The sequence below is a fragment of the Elgaria multicarinata genome, chromosome 10, assembly GCF_023053635.1.
Source record: "Elgaria multicarinata webbii isolate HBS135686 ecotype San Diego chromosome 10, rElgMul1.1.pri, whole genome shotgun sequence".
Taxonomy (NCBI): domain Eukaryota; kingdom Metazoa; phylum Chordata; class Lepidosauria; order Squamata; family Anguidae; genus Elgaria; species Elgaria multicarinata.
The window spans coordinates 94,500,322-94,524,016 of record NC_086180.1 but is presented as its reverse complement, the minus strand read 5'-3'; the positions used below and the strand labels follow the sequence as shown (position 1 = coordinate 94,524,016).

The window sequence follows — 23,695 nt, the reverse complement described above, 5'->3', positions numbered from 1 at the left end:
ACAACCACCTCTCAGGATTCCTGCACTGAGCATGGGGTTGAACTCGATGGTCTTATAGGCCCCTTCCAACTCTACTATTCTATGATTCTATGATGTAGTTGGTCTGCATAGTACCACAGAGCCCTTTGCTTTTGCTGGGTCTCTGGTTAGAAGTCCTGGAAGATCTAAATTGGGGTTTCTTCATATTCCAATCTCCTTTGGACCCTGGCTGACTCTAAAATTGTAATTTTTAGTGAGACTTTACCCAAGCATACTTTATGTCCCACAACCTTGCTTCTGGTGGGGGCTTAGCATATAGGGCTCTTTGTGTCCTGTTAATTTTGATATGGACCGTCTCATAAGCAGGGCAGGAATGCAACAGCACCCTCCTACCCATGTTCCTCAGCAACTGGTGTACATAGGCTTCACTACCTCTGCTGCTGGAGGTAGCACATAATTATCAGGACTAGTAGCACTTTTAATTGCCTGTTAGTTTTGCGCTACCATATAGAGGATTTTTTTAAAAAAATATCAATTATGCTCTTATGCAATAATGGCTGTTCTAAGTATAGGAAAGTTTAAATCTATCAGTTTAATAAATACAATATAGACATATGTATACATTAAATGCAGTCACATGTATAATTTTACATAGATTATATACACAAGTCCACATTCCTTCTGATAAAACAATAGTTTTCTTGGCAAGAAATGTTAAGAAATGAAGGAGATAGTAACATTAATGAAACCTAACATGTTGAATTTCCTCCACCCTATATTTCCATATGTGAAGACAATGGCCTCTCCCAACAATATAGTATTCATCTGGAATTTTAACATGTACTAATATTTGTGGTGAGCATGTGCACAGGTGGAATGTTGGAACACAGAGGAGAGGGCAGAGCCCAGTGCTGCCCGTCTGCTATTGTCGCTGGTCGCTGATTCCGGCCCACGTGCAGGCAGCCTGGCCACTTCCAGCCCACAAGCTGCCCCTATGACTTGCAGAATGACCATTTAATGTTTCCATAGAGAAGCCACAAGACAAGTGAGAACCCTCATTTCTGGAAAAGGGAAGTTGGCGCAGCCCCCTTATGCATTTCCATTCATTTCGGCTTGCCTCTCAATCGCTACTCCAGAAGCCGCAGAGGGGCCACTTGCAGACCCGAAGTGGCCAGGCTGGCTGCTTATGCAAGGGCACCATTGGCTTCTCCCCAATGCCTGCCTGTTTATACAATGCTTCAGTTCACTCCATAGTAATCATAATCAGATCTGATTCTTAATCTACAGTGGTTTTTCCAGACAGATTAACTGTATGGTTTTAATTAGAAGACATAGACAGAAAAAGTTCAATGAATCACTGTCCAGAAGAAAACCTTTGGCTTTCCTAAAAACATTGTGCACTTAAGAAAGCTTATTGAAGTGGCTAGTCCCTTCCCTCATTCACTTATCCAAAGTAAATTCAAAACATCCCCCCCCCAATTAATTCTCTCTTATACCCCAATTTAAACTAATCATTATATTCAAGTTTCTCAAATAGTAACATACAAAAGATGAAATATAGGGCTTAAAATGTAGCTTGTGTATCAAAGTGATTTCAAAAATATACATGAGAAAGAACATACAATAGGAAACTGAAAAGTAGTACTACTGGTGTCAAGATATGGCCATTGTTGATTTCAAACTGCAAACACAATTCCTGTGCCATACCATTCTACATCTTTACATATTATACATGATATAGAAATATTTATAGAAGTTAATATTTTTACCAATATATGGTTTCGAATGTTAAATGTTGAGATGAAAAGTTTTATTCCCCCACCCCCAAACACAATTTAGAGAGCAGCCAGAGACAGAAATATTACATGTCTTTAAAGTGTTTCTTGCTTACAAGAGACTGTAGAAAAGAAGCCTTTAATCAGTATTATGCCACAACTGAATACATACAAGTACATGAAACTAAAGCATTTTGGTTTGCCAGGTTCAATAGTAGCAACAGCAAAGTGACTGAAGTTTATATGAGCAATTTGTTTTGCATTGAGTACTTCGCCATATCCTACATAGTAATCAATGCTCAAGCCCAAACTTTATAGCAAACATAACCAGACATTCTTTTTGCATGCCCCGTTAACAGCCATGTTCCAATTACATGTTTAGTGTACTTTGTGATGGCTAGTTCAGCTTTATGCAAAGGAAGATGGAAAAATAGAAACTTATAACCCTGAAAATAGGATGGGACTTGAACATTTGCAAACTTCCTAGTGTTCTTATATGCCAGATTCAATCAATTCATCAAGTTCCAATAGTTCATTTCTTCATATGATCACTTTGCCATTTCTTTAGCATGCTGTGATCTTGTGAATGTTTTGCAAGCAAGTTAGCAGGTGATGATATGGATTCCCTGGTGATGCTACCACTTCAAAGACAGACTGAAAAGCTCTGCGATCTAGTTCTTCATCTATCTGATGTCTGTAAAAGTCTGTAGCCACCAAGCAGAAGAGGTTAATGTCTACTTGTTCCGATTTTCCCATTCTGCTGATAATATGTGGAAGACTTCCAAAAAGGTTAAGGATATAACAAAATACATCATATAACATATTATGGGCTTTAATTGTACCACTCCCTAGTGGGACTATGGTTTAAAAATTAAGTTTTATTCTACATCTAAGCATGAATAAATCTAACATAGTGACTTTCAGAAACTCTACAATTGTATTTCTGAACTGCTTCGGAAAACATTTTCCTTATAAAAAACTATATTGCAATTGAACATTTTGCTAGGATCAATTCTAAAGATACTAAATACCTCATCAGTATTTTACATTAAAATTCAAAACGGATGAAACAGTTGGTACAAGTTTGTGTAATCATTGTTCAGCATGTTGATAAAACATATCCATTGGCTACCAACAAGTGTGGTGAAATATTCTGGGATTTCTTGTACTGAGAATATTAAAATACCACCCTTCTATTAATGAATGTTATCCTGGAGATATGGTTAAAAATATACTGAATTGTTAATATCTCCTTATCTCAACACAATGGCTGCCTTCAGATGTCACGGTAAGCCAAAATTGTTTTGAATGCTGACTTATCATGAATAACAATAAATGACCAGCAATTGCATACCCAGTTTATAAATTTTAAATAAACAAACAGATTTTAAAATGTGAAATGTTTTGTTTTGGCATAAATGCCAATCACTTCAAACTCTCTCTCTCTCTCTCTCTCTCACACACACACACACACACACACACACACACCACTTTTAATGGGAGCTGTGGCTTAGCACATACTTTGCATAAAGAAGGTCTCGGGTTCAATCCCTGGAATCTCCAGGTGGGGCTGGTATCTGAAAGAGCTGCTGCCAGTCAGTGTCTACAGTACTGGGCTAGAAGGACCAATTCTGTATAAGGCAGCTTCCTATGTTCTGAGCCTTCACCCCATTCACACACCAACACACACATTTTCTCCCCAGCACCATTCTTACCAATCAAAAATTGACTTTTCCCCAGGCTGCCAAACCCAGAGGGGAGTGATTTCTATGGAAAGAATAGCATACCATGATTTCATGGAGAGAATGGATCGCAGGGATAATCCTCCTAACTATTAAAATGGCTTCTTGGAACCCAGGTGGGCCAAACTGAAGGCCTCCAAGGACCACAGGTTGCCTACAAATCACAGAATGCCCACATGTGTAGGGGCTGGGAGGGAAATGTACATTTTAATATCCTCTGAGGCCAGTTATGGCCAAAATAACAGTGTAGGAGGACTAAACCTTAACACCACAAATTTAAACAAATTTAAACTTAAATTTAAACTTTCTTAGAGGAATATCCCACTGATTTCAATGGGTTGTATCTAATGATGCGCTTCTGTTAATGAAAAAGTCTTTTCGTGAAGAGCTCCACTAATGGAAGAAGAGGGGAGGATTTTTTTTGCTAATTACTCCTCCCTGCCTGCCACCTTTGCCACTAGTCTGAAAAGTCTCACTAGTTCAGATTTGGGGTGTGTGTTGTGTGTGTGTGCGCACGCAGGGGAAAGGGGAATGTAGGAAAAAACAAAGGCCTCTGAGGAGTCAAAAACCTGATGTGAATGGTAGAGCACAATTGGATTCAACCCAATAGTTCCAAGTACAGCACAGTAAAACTCTGTACTAATACTACAAGCTAAAAGATCAAACAAGAGATATATTGATGAATAGGTTTCCAGTAATCTTGGGGGGTGTCATCTCTAGAGTTAGGCAGAGTGACGCAGCATCTCCGGCAGCAAATGCTATGCAGGCAAAACTGCGTGCGTCACACAGCCTCAGCCCTGCGTACCTCAGTTCACCTGTTTCACTTGGGTGCCATGAATGTTTCTATCTAACTGCCAATCTCGTTGGCTTCTGTGCAATGAGGGGGGGCACCCCCTCCTTCACTACAGGGGGCGCAGAAGGTGAGTGGGCTTCATGCCTACCCAATAACTACTTAGATATTAAGTTATGTTAATCATGATTGACAGAGTCTCGTTGGCACAATATCTCAGCAGATTATGAAGCTGTGAATTAAGAGAAACTTTCACTAGAGTGGAACTGATAATAACAATATCTGTAAAAATTTCTAGAATATGCATACAGTTTATTTCTTTTATATAAAAAAGAAAATTTTATGGGTGAAGTGGGATGTTTGTTTTAATTTCTTATTGCATGGGAGCGCAGCTGATTTCCTGTAAAGATAGGGTGGGGGAACAGAGGGGAATTTTTGTTTTAAAAAGCAATGTTTCATTAAAATTATTTTGGATTTTTAATTTTTAAAATGACATTTTCTGAATTGCAGTGCAACTGTGCTCTTGGAGATACAAATAATGATTCTTCAAAAGGGGACTTTTGATCATATGATGAGTGCATAGGGTCACTGTTAATGTGAAATGGTAAGTAGGTCTCCAGTGGCCTTGTTGCCCTTTTTCTGTGCTTTTGTTTAAATTAGGGGTCTGGATCTTTTGTAGGTGTGGGTGACATTTTATGCTTTGGTTCCTAGGCTGGTCAGGTAGTATCAACTTGCTATACATCTGCCTTTTGCATTTCTGTGTCCAGCTGTATTTGTTTGTTTTGCAAAAGTGGCATATAAATTAAAAATTACCCTTATCTAAATTAATGTTAAAAGAAATAAATGAGAACATTGGACACTTACAATGGTTTAGTGTGATGAAGCCATTCAATAGTGAAGGGATGGGCAGAAAGTAGCATGTCATATAATTTTGAACTTCAACTCCCAGCATTCCTTACCATTGGCCATGCTGGCAAGGTCTTCTGGAAGTTGAAGTCCAAAAGTTCTAGAGATTTGCCTTCTGCCCACCTCCGCAATACATAAATAGGGAACCATCAGCCCCCAAACAGGCCTTCTCACCCCATCAGAAAAGGGACAGCTCAAGAATTGGGAAAGGCAAGGCAGGAGTGAAGCTTGCTCCCATCTAAGCTATTGACTTGAGGACCACTCTGCAACTCAAGAGCTGAGTGGGGAGCCAGTTTGGGCCCTTTCCACTTCTCAGCAGATTGGCACAGATCCGCTAAAGGAACAGCGTGTCCGGGATTGGATTTTTACTGTCCACAGTTTTAAGTTCACCTTCCTGTTTCATCAGCCACTTTAAGTGTCAGAGGTTAAGCTGACGGGTGTGGTGTGATTGACAATGCAATGTGTTAATTGATAGACGGAGATAATGTTTTGTATACAAGTCTTCTGTGTCAAACATATATTCTCTCTCCTGTGTGATTCAGAAGTACGTTCGTGTGAGTATGAAATATTATGCTGTACATATCTGATCTTCTATGCCTTTTACCACAGTAAACTGTTGCTGAAGAAATTACTGTCCGCTGTGTGTTATCTCTGTGGCTTATTTTGCTTTCTCTGAACCTGCCTCGCCGCTGTGCTCTCTGCATTCATAGAATCATAGAATAGCAGAGTTGGAAGGGGCCTACAAGGCCATCTAGTCCAACCCCCTGCTCAATGCAGGAATCCACCCTAAAGCATCCCTGACAGATGCTTGTCCAGCTGCCTCTTGAATGCCTCTAGTGTGGAAGAGCCCACAACCTCCCTAGGTAACTGATTGCACCGTCGCACTGCTCTAACAGTTAGGAAGTTTTTCCTGATGTCCAGCCGGAATCTGGCTTCCTTTAACTTGAGCCCGTTATTCCATGTCCTGCACTCTGGGAGGATCGAGAAGAGATCCTGGCCCTCCTCTGTGTGACAACCTTTTAAGTATTTGAAGAGTGCTATCATGTCTCCCCTCAATCTTCTCTTCTCCAGGCTAAACACGCCCAGTTCTTTCAGTCTCTTTTCATAGGGCTTTGTTTCCAGACCCCTGATCATCCTGGTTGCCCTCTTCTGAACACACTCCAGCTTGTCTGCATCCTTCTTGAATTGTGGAGCCCAGAACTGGACACAATACTCTAGATGAGGCCTAACCAGGGCCGAATAGAGAGGAACCAGTACCTCACGTGATTTGGAAGCTATACTTCTATTAATGCAGCCCAAAATAGCATTTGCCTTTCTTGCAGCCATATCACACTGTTGGCTCCTATTCAGCTTGTGATCTACAACAATTCCAAGATCTTTCTCGTTTGCAGTATTGCTGAGCCAAGTGTCCCCCATCTTGTAACTGTGCATTTGGTTTCTATTCCCTAAATGTAGAACTTGGCATTTATCCCTATTAAATTTCATTCTGTTGTTTTCAGCCCAGCACTCCAGCCTATCAAGATCACTTTGAAGTTTGTTTCTGTCTTCCAGGGTATTAGCTATCCCACCCAATTTGGTGTCATCTGCAAATTTGATCAGCGTTCCCTGCACCTCCTCGTCCAAATCATTAATAAAAATGTTGAAGAGCACTGGGCCCAGGACTGAGCCCTGCGGCACCCCACTCGTTGCCTCTCCCCAGTTTGAGAAGGTTCCATTGATAAGTACTCTTTGAGTCCGATTCTGTAGCCAACTGTGAATCCACCTAATAGTTGTTCCATCTAGCCCACTTTTAGCTAGTTTGTTAATCAGAATGTCATGTGGTACTTTGTCAAAAGCTTTGCTGAAGTCAAGATATATGACGTCCACAACATTCCCACAGTCCACAAGGGAGGTTATCCTATCAAAAAATGAGATCAAATTAGTCTGACAGGATTTGTTCCTGACAAATCCATGTTGGCTTCTAGAAATCACTGCATTGATTTCAAGGTGTTTACAGATTGACTTCTTTATAATCTGCTCCAGAATTTTCCCAGGCATGGATGTCAGACTGACTGGTCTGTAGTTCCCAGGTTCCTCCTTTTTGCCCTTTTTGAAGATAGGGACAACGTTAGCCTTCCTCCAGTTATCCGGCACCTCACCCGTCTTCCATGATTTTGCAAAGATAATAGACAAAGGTTCTGAGAGTTCTTCTGCTAGCTCCTTCATTACTCTAGGATGCAGTTCATCGGGTCCTGGAGATTTAAACTCATTCAAGGAAATTAGATGTTCTTTGACCATTTGTTTATCAATCTCAAACTGCAATCCTGCCCCCTCAACTTCTGCTTCACTTTTTCCAGGGGGGTCATAGACCCGCTTTTGGGAGAAGACCGAGGCAAAGTAGGAATTGTGCACTTCAGCCTTTTCTTTGTCGTCTGTTATCAATTTGCCATCCTCATTAAGCAGTTGAACCACCATTTCTTTCCTCTGTCTTTTACTACTCACGTATCTGAAGAAAGCCTTTTTATTGCTTTTAGCATCCCTCGCTAATCTCAGCTCATTCACAGCTTTAGCCTTCCTGACGCCATTTCGGCACTTCTGCGCCACTTGTCTGTACTCTTCTTTTGTAGCCTGGCCTTCCTTCCACTTCCTATATGTATCTCTTTTTGTTTTCAGGTCATCTAAGCTTTTTGTGGAGCCACATTGGTTTCCTCTGTTGTCTTCTATCTTTTCTCCTTGTTGGAATTGTTTGTAACTGTGCCTTTAAAATTTCATTTTTTAAATACTCCCACCCATCCTGCACTCCTTTTCTCATTAGGCTCCCTTGCCACAGGACCTTACTTATTATAGTTCTGAGTTTATTAAAATCAGCTTTCCTAAAATCCAGAGTACATGTATGGCTACGCTCGACTTTTGTCTCCTTCATAATCAAGAATTCAAGTATGACATGGTCACCTCCCCCAGAGTTCCCGTAACTGCCACTTTATCCACTAAGTCATCCCTATTGGTCAATAACAAGTCAAGGATTGCCGATCCTCTAGTTCCTTCCACCACTTTCTGTAGGAGAAAGTTATCACCCATACATGTCAGGAATTTCTTGGAAGGGCCGCTTTTGGCAGTAATGGTCTCCCAACAGATATCACGGTAATTGAAGTCCCCCATAACTATTACATCACACTTCCTTGAAGCACTGGCAATTTGTTTCTCAAAAGTTTTGTCCTCGTCTTCTCCTTGATTATCATATTCTTTTTATTCCTAGCCCCATTTATTTTAATCCAGACGTCTCGACAGGGCTCCCAGTCTCATCCACCTGTATTTCTGTGCAGGGATAGGTATTTTTAACATATAGTGCAACTCCACCTCCCTTTCTATTTCTTCTGTTCTTTTTGAACAAGTTATATCCTTCAATTGCTATATTCCAGTCATGGGAGTCATCCCACCAAGTTTCAGTTATACCTATCAAGTCGTATTTGCCTTCATGTAATAAGAGTTCAAGTTCATTCTGTTTGTTTCCCATGCTCTGGGCATTAGTATATAGACATCGAAGACCATGTGTTTTATAGTCTGGCTTTGTTCCTACCTTGTTGCAGACACTATTTTGGGACACTGTTGGAGCTGTTCTCTGTACTGTGGTGCATTGGCCTTCATCCATTGTTGCCTCGAAATTTACGTCTCCCACCCCCGTAAGATTCAGTTTAAAGCCCTCCTGATCAAGTTCTTTACGCTGTGGCCGAACTCATTCTTTCCAGCCCTTGTGAGGTGTAACCCATCCCTTGCCAGCAGTCCATGTTCCAAGTAGTGTAGCCCGTGGTCCCAGAATCCAAAACTCTCACGACGGCACCACCTTCATAGCCAGTCGTTCATCCGGAGTATTTCCCCCCCCCTTTCTAATCCTCTTCCAAGAACCGGGAGGATGTATGAGAAAACTACCTGGGCCCCAAAGTTCTTCAGTTTCCTTCCCAGAACTTCAAAGTCTGAAATTATTTCTTCGTAGCTCTGCTTGGCGACATCATTTGTTCCCACATGGATGAGAAGAAAGGGGTATGTGTCCGTGGACTTTATGAGCTTCGGTAACCCTTCAGTCACATCTCTAATCTGTGCTCCAGGGAGACAGCACACCATGGGTCTTCACGACATACTTGGGTTTCAATCCCATGCAGCGGGGAGTCTCCCACAATGACTACTCTTCTCTTCTTTTTGGTTGACCTACCTTCTGCCTCTTGGTCACTGTTGCATGGTGTCTCCTGTACTTCCTTCTCTGCAAACTGTCCTTCAGTCTCATTCTCCAGAAGCTGAAAGTAGTTGCTTAACTCTAATGGTTCCACCGGTGCAGAATGCCTTCTAATTCTTCTGTTCGTAACTGTCACTCTTTTCCAGGGAGTTTCCTCTTCATTGGCTTTCCTCCCCTCAGCATACTCCACTTCTGCTTCAGCTGGCTGTTGCTCTTCAATCTCATGTGCTTATTGTTGCTGTTGCGGTTCCACCATTCAGTCTAAGAACTCCTCGACTTCTCTTATTCCTTGGAGGGTGGACACTCGCTGCTCAAGTCCTCTCACTTTTTCTTCCAAAAGTGCCACCAGCTTGCACTTGTTGCAGCTATACGCCATGTTGAGCTCAGGCAGAAACACGAACATTGCACACCCTTTGCAGGTCACCAACTCTAGGGACTCCTTTCCATCCATATTGTCGATTTCTGCTTTGGTTTTTTTCCTTTTTGATTATAGTAGAATTGCCTTTGCTTTGTTGTGTCCTCTCTGAAGGTACACAACTATATGAGCATGTCTTAAGGGAAAGTAAGATCTTTTGGGTTTTTGTTTTTTTTTGATGGTGGTTTTGTTGGTTTTTTTTCTCTTTATGCTTTTCTTTGTTTTTCCCACCTCTTTTTTTTTTTTAAGAGGCCTCCCCTTTGGCCTCCCCTGCCGAACTCCCCCTGTCAAACTCCTGTTTGCTCTTCCTGTTCGCTCGCTCCCTGGGAATCTGGCTTACTTTTATAGCTCCTACTTGAGCTAGGCCAGCTGCTCTTCCCTGCTTCTGCTCAGCTCCAAGTCAGGAACCAGAATGAGGTCACTGAAAGGCCAACAACAATCAACAGCAATTAGGCACTGATTGCTGAGTCCAACTGACAATCAGGCCACTCCCCCTTCAGCTCCTGCAGAAACTATCCACACCGACCCTCTTCACTCAGCACTCAGGAGCTCATGGCAAGCACACGGCCTCTTTGAATTGGCCGCCTCCTGGGTTTCCTTGAGGCTTCTCTTCTTCCCCTTTCCTTGGTCTCCTCTTCCCCTACACTCCCCCGTCAAACTCCTATTTGCTCTTCCTGTTCGCTCGCTCCCTGGGAATCTGGCTTACTTTTATAGCTCCTACTTGAACTGGGCCAGCTGCTTTTCCCTGCTTCTGCTCAGCTCTAAGTCAGGAACCAGAATTCTCTCCACCTGGAGAGGAAATTCTTTTACCATATCCGACACAGCGTGAGTGGTCTTTATCCCCATCATGGGTGCTAGGCGGGGAGGTTCAGAGCTCCATGGTGGGAAGGATGATACAAACCTTTCTGGTTCTCAATTGATAAGTGTGGGTCAGTTTAGGAGGGGGTGGGTGGATGGGTGGGAAGAGTATTTGTAACTTGGATGAGTGTATAAGAATTGGGGGGGGGGAGAGAATGTCTGCAAAAATGGCAAAAATATGCAAAAGTCAACTCAATCAGGAGGAAGGGAGAAAAGTGTCTGGATCTATAAGGGAGGAAGGACATGCTTTAGCATTCTTCTCCCAAAGACAGCCTCCAGAGAGGAAAGAGAATTCTGGGTGTGTGTAAGAAAACAATTTTTGGAGATTAGTCCATGCTCTTTTGCTTTAACATGCCTTTCAAGTGGCTACTGGATTTATCTTTGCTTTTGTGCTTCTTTTTATGATCTTTCTTTGTGAAGTGAGGGAATCCATAGGCATCTCATCTCCCACCCTACCTGATGCTGAGGAAACAGAATCCATGAACTTCTTTCTCAATTAATTGCCAGATAGATGGTAAAAGCACTGCCTCAGCATGTTCTCTTGACATTTCTGGATCTGAAAGGAAGTTTTGGTTGGGGTAGAGGCAACTCACTGGCTCAGTTGTAAATGCAAGTTAGTCAAAGCAGTGTGAAAACTCCACTCAACAGTTGAGTTTTTAGGAGGCACTCCCCACACATGTTCTAACTCCACTATTGTGTGACTGTGGGCTACTGTGCAGTTGAGTAAATTCCATCGTGATGTTTGATTGACAATTCCTCTACCCTCTCTCCTCCACCAGTCCTCCCAATGGTATCCCATCAGCCATTGCTGTAAAAAAAAATATCCCAGAGACTCTCCTAGAACAACACTTGCTCCTTTTGCTGCTCTTGCCAGGGAACTCTGTAGCCAGTGGGAAAAGTCAACTCAATGCAATGGAAAACTCCATGGACCTCGCCACACAACATGCAACATGGTTGTGAAGGAACTCTCCTCTGCACAGCATGGATATTCTGTGTGGAGTGTTTTCCAAAATAACTCCACCGTTGTGTGGAGTTTTCCCACCAGACAACATATTTCTCAACGGTGGTGTAAAAATTCCACCATGGAGTTCTAAAACCACCGTTAAGAAATATGTTGTCTGAACTGAGCCACTGTGAACGTTGGATCATCTGAACATCTCAACTTTGCTGATTGGATTCCATTAGCAGGTGCTCAGACATGCTCACAATAGCAGCCTGAGGCAATTTTGTACTACTGGACTCTATCATCCAAGCAACGTGGAGGTTTGTCACTATGGCTGAGTGGATCTTACTTTCTTTCCTGGCCATGAGAAGTGGTGAGGAACAGTGCTACAAAGTAATCTAGGGTGCCAGAGTCTTGTAGGCTGTGGAAATACACACACACACATTTGGGGAAGAAGGCAAAGAGAACAGCTCAACCACCCAACCCAGTCCCTAATTAAGATGAGACCTACAGAGGGTACAGAGAAATTCAAAATGAAATATAAATCACTGAGCTAGAGATGGGTTCTGTAGAGAACCTCTTAACCAGGAACTCTTTTCTGGAAACTTGGGGAAATGCACTGCCCTTTTTTGCCAGTTGCCCACCCTGCTGCCAAGAGGAAGCATTTTGCCCAAAGTGAGGACTGCCCCAACCCAGCACCACCAGAAAAGAGAAGGGTTACTGTAGACTTTAACCTGAGAATCTTTACTGCATAGGATACATTGCTGAAATCCACTGGCTGGTGGACGCACTGACAAAGAAACAAGACAGACTCCACATTGCCATGGCGACAGGTGTTCTTTGTGTGAAGTTGGACAATGACAGCATCACCCAATCACGGACCATGGATGATTGGCCAGTGGTATGCAATGTTTGAAATACCTGCAAAAGTTAAAACAGATGTAGTTAAAACAGATATTTCACACACTATAGAAAATTCATTGAATCCTTTCCTCCACGATGAACTCAACAAATATACAATATACCCAGGTTATATATAAATGGGGTCACTGCTTCTGTGTTTATGTTCTGTTTTTATTTTAATCATTGAATTAAGTATTTTATGTTCATGCTCTTCAATTCAACAAGGACTCTCAGAGCAGCTTCACTAAGATTAAAACCCATAAATAACAAAATCACCAACATAAAAAACAACAACCATACTAACTAGAGGCACAGAGGAGCGATACAAGCATAAAACAGACCTAAAATAAACAACCTAAAAGGCTTGTGAATACAAAGAGGCTTTACTGGTGCCAAAAAAGGTGAGACTCCCTAACTGGGAGACAGTAGGTGAAAAGGCACCTATTTCCAGCCATCTATTTCCTCACCTCCAATAGGAGACCCAACAGGCTCAGGGGGTGACACAGGCAGGTCCATGCATTGCAAGGTGATCCTGCAGAGCGCCTTGCCTAGAGCTGGCATTAAATAAATATGAAATAGTAGAACTAAGTCCACACTCTATCTATTCATCTATCTATTATAGGAGATTTCCCAGTCACACTAATGCAGCTTTCCCAAAGCCGGTGCTACAACTACAACATGGGAGTTGTAATCCAACACATCCAGAGGGTGCCAGGTCATGGAAGGCTACACTAATAGGAGAATATGCACATGACTCAATACAGGCAAGGTTGGTTGACGGAGGAGAGATCCTGCTTGTTTCCGGTATTTGTTTTTATTCCCCTCAGATGAAAAAGGGAAGGCATAGCTACTCCAGGGAAAAAAACACTTTCCAGTAAGAACACTGCAAGAGGCATTGTTCTTATTTATGACAGACAAGCAAATAGACTAAAAGGCAGCTTTAGTCCTTTGGGCCTCCAATGACAATGATATATCCATCAGCACCCCCAGACTACATACATGTTCCTTTGCAGGGGGTGCAACCTCATCCAGAACATGTAAACTTCCTAATTTCCAGACCCAGGAACCACTCACGCACTCTGCCTCCATCACCATTAGCTTAATATTCCTCACTCAGCTCACCATCTCGAGCACAGTGCCCAAAAAGGGGGGATTAGTGAAAGGGCAGTAGTTGTTATAAATCTCTGGGTGCATGGAGGGCTTTTTTTTTTTTTTCAGGATTTGCACCACCATCTGTTTAAGGGCAGTATGCATCACTCTCTCACACAATGATGCATTTACCACTTCCCAGGACCCATCCATGCAACCTCCTTCAGCTAGCCTAAATCCATTGTGATGGACAAGTGTTGAGTCAGCATGTAGTTGGTCAAATTGCTGCAAGTGTCCTGTTCACATTCTCAGGCCACAACAGCTGGAACTGATCCAAAAAAGCTGGACAAAACTGTGCATTGGACACTTCATCAGGTCCTATTATAAAAGCAGCTATAAGATCATTATGAGGACAGTGATTTTATCTTTGAAGTGCCTTGCAAAATTGTCACAGCTGACTCCCAAGGGTTCCAACATACCATTCACTGAATCAGATGTTAATAACCCTTAGAACCACCTGGAATAGTTCTAATGGATGGCTACTCAAGGACACAATGGAGGCAACAAAGTAATAGCAAACTGTCTGCTGCCCTCACTAACACAATATAGGTGCAATTATGCACTTTTATGCTTGTTTGTATGGTCTCAAAGTGAGTCTTGCACAAATTGTGTCCTAGCTGTTATCCAGCCTGTATTATTGCTCAAAGGTCTCCTGTGTTCCGCAGTGTCAGAGAGGGTCCTCAGTGGCAGCCATGTTGATGGCTTTTCCACATCTCATCATTCCACAGTGAGACCAAGGATCCATAGCAAGACAACACCAAATAGAGAATATGTCCTGTCCAATGTGTCTGGTTGATGACCAATTCCATGAAGTTCCAAGCTCGCCCTGTCAGAGTAGCATTGACGTGGATATTGAAGATACTCAGAACAATAGCCTGTGGGTTCTCTAACACCATGTCCAAAACCAACTCAGCCAGTTTGGTTAAAGATGTCATTTGGAAGCAGTACAGGTGGTTCACCAACAGCAGCCCAATCTGTCTCTTTAGCCCAACATAAGGGACAAGTCCTTAATAGCCCACCCTAAGGGAGAAAACTTTCCTGGTGGAAATGTAATGGTAAGGAAATGTAAAAAGTTTATTTCTTTATTTATTACATTTCCATATTGCCTCATAGCCAAAGCTCTCTAGGCAGTTCAAAAAAATTAAACCTTCAAGGTACAGCATAAAACAATATAAGATATATAAGCTTAAAACTACAATATAAAAATTCAACCATAATAAAACCTAACAGCAATGCAGAGATTGAAAATAAATATTTAAAACAGCACAGCTAAAATGCTAGAACACTAAAATGCTCTTCACCTGGTGCCAAAAGGAGCACAGCGTAGGCCCCAGGCGAAGCTTTCCAGGGAGCTCATGCCACAGCTGGGCGCCATAGCAGAAAAGGGCTTCTATTCCTGGTGGCCACCCGCCTCACTTCCTTTGGTAGGGACTCTGGGAGAAGGACCCCTGAAGATGATCTTAGGGTCTGGGTTGTTACATATGGGAGGAGATGATCTTTAAATAACCTGGTGCCAGGTTAAATAGAGCCTTTATGGACGCCATTTACACAATGTGTGAAATACTGTTCTGCGCAATGGAGGCTCTGGAAATTGTGCATTTCCTTGTTCACAAACATTGCTGTGATATTGTTTGCAATCAAGTGGCCATGCTCTGAGGATCACAGCAATAGTGGATTGACAGGGAGCCACAAACACCACTCTTCCCCTGGTGATAAGGGAGTAAAAATGCACTCTGCTACCTGCAAGCAATCAGAGGACTAGATCTCGGAACCTGTCTACAGAAGTGGTCCAAAGTAACCTCTTATGGTATAATCTTTAGTGCACTGGTGTTGTTACAGCTGGTCTGTATTTGAAATCAGTGCTGAACTGGAATGGGTACATTAGGAAGTGGATGAGCAGCTCAACTGCTATGGCCAAGTAGCTGAACGGTGTGGCTGCAGTTGACCTTGTAAGAACTTTCTGAGATGTCTACAGGGTAAAAGGGTTCAAGACCTTGTAAAAGAAATGAAGTTTCCTGGATGTTAATCTGTTTCAATTGTTCCTGCAGACACTGCTGTGGAGGAAGTCCAGTGAGGACATCGTAGCAAGACTGAAGGCTCTATAAAATGCCAGGTGCTGCCCAGGCTGGGAACTTCTGTGGTCACAACACTCTGCCGGTGGAGCTGATTCAAGCTATGAATGGACTAAGTAAGCTAGATGTGTCCACCCATGACTGATGCAGACCAAGGTTAAAGGGTCAGGAATGGGCCATGGGGGCTACATGCTTCATCACACACACCCCATCCGCCTTCCCAATGGATCTACATTCTGTTTGTATTCATGTTAACCACTGGTTCCAAATGCTGGGTTAGGACCACACCAGGGCTAGGATTATGTCATTGATTAGAAGACAACACTAATCAATGATTAAGGGCGGTTGGGATAAACTCAGTTATGGGTATGGAGACACTGAAAGAAGGAAACATATAATCCTGTTAGCTATCCAATTGGTTAACCCTACTACTTACTTATTAAAAATAATATAACTTTCCCCCTTAATCATTGTCACCATATTCTATGCATTCTCTTCAAATCAAGGCCATTTTTGTTTATTTCAACCCCCTCCCCACACTTAATCGGGGTCTAACTGAGAGGGCAAAACCTCAATTAAAATAAAAATGAAGAGGGGAGGAGGGAATAAAAGACTGCAGGCTCAATATTTTTGAATTCATACCTCCAAACAGTTTTGAGTTGTAGGGAAGATGCATTACAGGCTGGAGACCCCACGAAAATTAACGCTGGAAATCACTAAAAGCCCTGGATACCATATTCTTCTGTAGTGGCAGCATTACACTGTAAACAACTACCCTTAAAACTTGTGGTGGGACCGCTCCACTTAGCTCAGCTATTCCCCGGCCGGAGAAGGGGGGTCTGACTCAGCCAACCCAGACACACGCCCCTTCACTGCCGCTTTTTAACCCATTAGAGTCTAGGTTCTCAAGGAAACGACACCACACTCAGGAGATAGGGACCAAACACTTTTATTCTTCACACTACACACTTCAGTAAGGGTCCAAACATTAAGGTAAACACATAAGAGGTTTGGGGGGAAAACATAAAGGAGTAACACACTCAGGACAGCAGGGACTAATACCTCCCCCTTTACATGCTCAAGCCAACTGAATCCACACTCACTCCCCACTTAACCACCCACCAGCCGTAACTCCAGCAAGGTCCCTTGCCCACTTGTACCCAAACCTAATCTAAAACATAACAAACATTTAACACTGCAACTCAACCTCTTTGTTGCTCACACCGACTTGGCTTTATGCCACTCGAACTAAGACTCTTTCCCTCAGTGGCCGCGTGGAGCTTCCGCCATCCAGCCGGCCCAGTCTGGATGTTCTGGCTCACCATGCACATGCTGGACTCCTGACACCCACAAGAAAGAGACTGGACCCTTGGGTGCCCAAGCTTTTTATCCCTTTCTGGGACCCCCTTGTCACCAGACCCACCCTGACCAATAGAAACCCCATAGCAACCCACATCTCTCCCAAAGGGAGGGGGGAATGCTCCCAGACATTGCACAACTGCAACCTGTTACATCCCCTGGTACCAGGCCAGGGAGGCGTTATCAGATGCCAGGCGCTTCTTGCCCAGCACGGCCTTGGCATTTCACTTGCTATTCCCTTTTAAGGCACAAAGAAATCCCTCTCCCTAGGATGAAGCAAAAAATGTTCTCTTAAAGGAACCATGGGCTCAGCCCATGACAAAACTCAATTTAATATTCTTTTCCTATTAAATTGGAATCAGTGTCAAATACATGTATAAACTATGACATAATTAGGGACTGTTTATCCTAATATCAGATTATCAAGTTTTTTTTGCAAGCATAAGAAAATTAGGGATGGCTGAGTATGGATGATGTGTGGATGATAACTTTGAGGATGATGACAACATGTATGGGTGATAACTTTGTCCTATAGAAAGTGGTGGAAGGAACTAGAGGATCGGCAATCCTTGACTTGTTATTGACCAATAGGGATGACTTAGTGGATAAAGTGGCAGTTACGGGAACTCTGGGGGAAAGTGACCACGTCATACTTGAATTCTTGATTATGAAGGAGACAAAAGTTGAGCATAACCATACACGTACTCTGGATTTTAGGAAAGCTGATTTTAATAAACTCAGAACTATAATAAGTAAGGTCCCGTGGCAAGGGAGCCTAAAGAGAAAAGGAGTGCAGGATGGGTGGGAGTATCTAAAAAATGAAATTTTAAAGGCACAGTTACAAACAATTCCAACAAGGAGAAAAGATAGAAGACAACAGAGGAAACCAATGTGGCTCCACAAAAAGCTTATTGATGAACTGAAAACAAAAAGGGATACATATAGGAAGTGGAAGGAAGGCCAGGCTACAAAAGAAGAGTACAGACAAGTGGCGCAGAAGTGCCGAAATGGCGTCAGGAAGGCTAAAGCTCAGAATGAGCTGAGATTAGCGAGGGATGCTAAAAGCAATAAAAAGGCTTTCTTCAGATACGTGAGTAGTAAAAGACAGAGGAAAGAAATGGTGGTTCAACTGCTTAATGAGGATGGCAAATTGATAACAGACGACAAAGAAAAGGCTGAAGTGCTCAATTCCGACTTTGCCTCGGTCTTCTCCCAAAAGCGGGTCTATGACCCCACTGGAGAAAGTGAAGCAGAAGTTGAGGGGGCAGGATTGCAGTTTGAGATTGATAAACAAATGGTCAAAGAACACCTAATTTCCTTGAATGAGTTCAAATCTCCAGGGCCCGATGAACTGCATCCAAGAGTAATGAAGGAGCTAGCGGAAGAACTCTCAGAACCTTTGTCTATTATCTTTGCAAAATCATGGAAGACAGGTGAGGTGCCGGAGGACTGGAGGAGGGCTAACGTTGTCCCTATCTTCAAAAAGGGCAAAAAGGAGGAACCTGGGAACTACAGACCAGTCAGTCTGACATCCATGCCTGGGAAAATTCTGGAGCAGATTATAAAGAAGTCAATCTGTAAACACCTTGAAATCAATGCAGTGATTACTAGAAGCCAACATGGATTTGTCATGAACAAATCCTGTCAGACTAATTTGATCTCATTTTTTGATAGGATAACCTCCCTTGTGGACTGTGGGAATGCTGTGGATGTCATATATCTTGACTTCAGCAAAGCTTTTGACAAAGTACCACATGACATTCTGATTAACAAACTAGCTAAAAGTGGGCTAGATGGAACAACTATTAGGTGGATCCACAGTTGGCTACAGAATCGGACTCAAAGAGTACTTATCAATGGAACCTTCTCAAACTGGGGAGAGGCAACGAGTGGGGTGCCGCAGGGCTCAGTCCTGGGCCCAGTGCTCTTCAACATTTTTATTAATGATTTGGACGAGGAGGTGCAGGGAACGCTGATCAAATTTTCAGATGACACAAAATTGGGTGGGATAGCGAATACCCTGGAAGACAGAAACAAACTTCAAAGTGATCTTGATAGGCTGGAGTGCTGGGCTGAAAACAACAGAATGAAATTTAATAGGGATAAATGCCAAGTTCTACATTTAGGGAATAGAAACCAAATGCACAGTTACAAGATGGGGGGCACTTGGCTCAGCAATACTACAAACGAGAAAGATCTTGGAATTGTTGTAGATCACAAGCTGAATATGAGCCAACAGTGTGATATGGCTGCAAGAAAGGCAAATGCTATTTTGGGCTGCATTAATAGAAGTATAGCTTCCAAATCACGTGAGGTACTGGTTCCTCTCTATTCGGCCCTGGTTAGGCCTCATCTAGAGTATTGCGTCCAGTTCTGGGCTCCACAATTCAAGAAGGATGCAGACAAGCTGGAGCGTGTTCAGAAGAAGTCTAGAAACAAAGCCCTATGGAGAGAGACTGAAAGAACTGGGCATGTTTAGCCTGGAGAAGAGAAGATTGAGGGGAGACATGATAGCACTCTTCAAATACTTAAAAGGTTGTCACACAGAGGAGGGCCAGGATCTCTTCTCGATCCTCCGAAAGTGCAGGACACGGAATAACGGGCTCAAGTTAAAGGAAGCCAGATTCCGGCTGGACATCAGGAAAAACTTCCTGACTGTTAGAGCAGTATGACAATGGAACCAGTTAACTAGAGAGGTTGTGGGCTCTCCCACACTAGAGGCATTCAAGAGGCAGCTGGACAAGCATCTGTCAGGGATGCTTTAGGGTGGATTCCTGCATTGAGCAGGGGGTTGGACTCGATTGCCTTGTAGGCCCCTTCCAACTCTGCTATTCTATGATTCTATGATTCTATGCTGTGATGAATTTGCCACCTACCTTGCAGCCCCCCGCTCCCCCCAAAAAGATTGTATTTGTTTCAGCCTGGTAGCCCCAACTGGCTAACGTGCAAGCAAAGTTGTAAAAAGAGAAGCATTACAAGTAAGCACACTAAACAAACAAACAAAAAAAGGAAATGTGGAATATAAATGTATGTACCTTATATACTACAGTTGCCATAAATTGTGGATATGGTTGCTGGTTAGATAAAAATTCTCCAATGACTTTATTCATTATATCTTGTGGTGGAAAAAAGTCATCAAGAAACTGAGGGAGGATCTGAGTTACTACCCTAGCTTCAAATGGAAATCCTTTTCTGACCCTAAAAGAAAAATGATATAATAAACAGAATCTCATTTCTCAATATTTAGGTTAACCTAGTCAAAACAGATAATATTCATCCCAGTCAGTATTTAGAAGAATTGAGAAAGGGTTCTCCTCCCTCTATCCAATGTTGAGAACCTCTTCAGCTGAAGGGCACCTTTTGGCCCAGAATCACAGTTAATCCTTAAGAACTCTCATGTTGTTAATTTGGAATAACTGAATTTCCCAGTCAATACTTCCAGCAACTGTGTCTGCTTTTTTAGAATTATTCTTAGAAAAAAGTAGAATTTCTCAAGGTAATACAAAAAGTAGAACATATAGAACAGCCAAGTTCTGGCAAGATGTTGATCATTCCTACGCAAACTCCCTGGTCTGGTCTTCTCTCAGGTATTCAGCTCTAAATGGCCAGTTGCCCATGTGGCTTCATGCACATCACATTATTACCACTCAATAAACCATTGTCTGTTGTCACCCACTGGGAGGTTTGTTTTTTCAACCTCACTAGTGGCTTAGCCTGACTGGTTTGGTACGGTCCCAAGTGCAGATTCCTGGGTATTGAAACTGGCCCCTGATCAGGTATCCTTCTTCTTTAGGGTCTTGACTCCATGAGAGAAACTGTGGTTCTTGGGTAAGTTTTGGCAAGAAGCTGTTTCGTGTCGACTCCTCCTCCCAGTTGGCCTCTAATGCTCTTGCCAGTGACTCCCTTCTGCCCTCGCTCTCTCTCTCCTTGCCAACTTTTCTCCTCTTCAACCTCTTTGACTTTATTTCCTATCCAGATGCTGGCCGATGTCATGATTGGTCACCCGCTTTCTTTGAAATAAATCAGACTTCTCTTTTCCCAGCTAAGCTTGGCATTGCCTTGTCTCAAGACTACCTCCCCTTGTCCTTATCCATTCCACTTATTCCCGCTGTACCTTCATACAGTTCTCTCTTGTCATTTTTCTCTCTCTCTTCTTACTTGGATGTTCTGCTCCTTCTCCTCCATCCCATTTCTCTTTTAGCCAGCTATTTAAATGGCCCTGCACTGCCTCTGTATTCTCTTTCCTCTCCTCATTCCAACTTGTAGCTTGGCCAGTGGGGCTCCACAGCGTACTGTAAATGAGGCAATCAGCTGCTGGAGCTTGCCACCTGTCCATGAGTGACTTCATCTGGCTAATGCTGTTTAATTCTGCTCTTGCCATTACCGCTGATGTCAGACACAGAAAGTTGTCTGAAACATCTCATGTTTTGTAGTTAGTTCTTCAGTTTATAGGATCATAAACTACATATATGATCCTTTCTAGTCCACAGATATATGGTTGGTTCCTCTATTGACAGATAGAACTAATTGCTAAAAAATATTTCAAACCTGGGAGGATCATCTTTAGGTAGCAGATATATTATTTATATCAAGAAATTTCCTGAACCTCTGCACTGGATTTAGATTACATTCAAATTACTAGAAAACAATTGGGAAATAGCATTTAAATTGTATCCTGACTAATATCACCTGTGAATGGAAACAATACTAATTACATTTGCTTTGTGATTATCATTTCCTACCTGTCAAAAAGAACAGAAACTCGCTCCATAGCCACAATTACAGACTCATTGTCTGGGGCTGCTTGAATATGATCCATGGCTCTTCCTGGACTGATTTTCTCTTTTCCTAAAGGCAAAGTACCACAAAAACAGTTTTAAAATAAAAGGGAAACCTCTACTTTATCAATCCAGCTCATTTAAACTAATACAGTCCTGGATAATTCACCAATGCACTACAAATGGAGATAATAATAGCATATATTGACAAGGGATCATAGAATCATAGAATAGTAGAGTTGGAAGGGGCCTATAAGGCCATTGAGTCCAACCCCCTGCTCAATACAGGAATCTACCCTAAAGCATCCCTGACAGTTTCAATAACTGAAACTCATCCAATAAAACTTAACCACTCAGTGCTCTGGACATCTCTACTGATAGAACTACATTAACTGTATCACATGGGTCTTTAGATTTACCCTCAGTCTGCCAGGGTAACTGCTGTTCAGACAAGAGCAACTGCATCTACCACTGGGACTTTGATACTCCCTGATCAGGTTCAGACAACACAAGAACCCATGATGGGTTAAATAACCCACAATGGGTTATTGTATTGTCTGTTGGGAATTTGATGGGTTATTTGCCCCAAAATAACCCACTCTGAAAACTTAGTCTGCAGTAGGGGTTATTTAACCCACTATGGGTTATTGTGTTGTTTGTCAGAAACCATGGGCTAATTTCCCACACAGCTTACAGTGCACAATTGTGCAGGTGTGAATTTGCAAAATGTGGATTTGCAGAAATTTTCAATCACAGAAATTAGCATTTCCCGAATCTGCATTTGCGCAAATTCATACCTGCGCAATTGTACACGTTAGGCTATGGGGGAAATGCACATTTTTGGCAACTTTATTTTTTGCAAGGTTTATTTGTTCCACTCTCTTTTCGATGTACCCCATTCCACCCCCCACCCTCCCCATGTAATTGCACAGGGTTTGGAAGGTGGATCTGGTGCCTCCCTGCTAGGAGAGGCTGCATATTTATTTATTTATTTATTTATTTAATTACATTTATATACCGCCCCACAGCCGAAGCTCTCTGGGCGGTTTACAACATATGACGTTTTCCCTGATCCTGCAAAGCCCCAAGGTTTTATAGCCATCAACCCCTTATTTGGTGTGCTCAGGATTTTTGTTCCATGGTGAGTAGTTGCATGGGTTTTTGTTGTGGGATCACGTGCCTCCCAATTAGGAGAGGCTTTGCGTGAAGTTTTGTCTCAATCATGCAAAGCCCCAAGGTTTTATAGCCATCTGTGGTGTTCTACTGCATAAGGCTATGTGGTTAAGTGTAGTATAAAAGTTTATTAATTGATAATAAGGTTTGAGAAGTTTAAAGAAGGTACTCAATGTGTTTTTGTAGCAGAATGGTAAGTATAAAGCTATAGAGAGGGGAGTGAATGCTGGATGCTGATTGGATGTTTGTGTGGACTGTCGGGATTGGCTGTGAGAAAAGGGGAAGAGTCGGAGGAATGTGTGATATATATGCTGCTGCTGACAGGTATGTGAAAAGAGAAGGAATGAGAGAGGAGATTTGGATTATAGATAGGAAGGGTCTGCGTGCTTTGTTGTTTTGGTGGATTAGTGTGTGGGAAGGAGAATAGTGTAGCCTAGAAGGGGTAGAGTAGGCAGGAGAACGTATAAAGTTACATTTGAAATGTTTAAGTGAAATTACTGTCTGAAACCATTATGCATCGTGCTTTGAAACCATTACGCTTGTGAACTTCTATTAATGTCTTGTTAATAAATTACATTCAAGTACATCTGGTCATTGGAGTACCTGGGAAGGGTACAGGTCTATCTATGGTGGCAACGGAAGGGAG

General features: G+C 42.5%; 1 protein-coding gene across 2 annotated transcripts in view; it reads right to left on the bottom strand.

Moving 5' to 3' along the window:
- Positions 1–570: 570 nt before the first annotated feature.
- HTT (huntingtin) overlaps positions 571–23,695 on the bottom strand; it is a 454,111-nt gene continuing 430,986 nt past the window's right edge. For both annotated transcript variants that reach the window (XM_063135886.1, XM_063135887.1), the window contains exons 64-67: positions 21,841–21,946; positions 20,134–20,296; positions 12,376–12,536; positions 571–2,532 (exon numbers count right to left, since the gene is read on the bottom strand). In XM_063135886.1, coding sequence (XP_062991956.1) covers positions 2,319–2,532; positions 12,376–12,536; positions 20,134–20,296; positions 21,841–21,946 — 644 coding nt within the window. In that variant the 3' untranslated portion in view covers positions 571–2,318. The remainder of the gene's footprint in view (positions 2,533–12,375; positions 12,537–20,133; positions 20,297–21,840; positions 21,947–23,695) is intronic.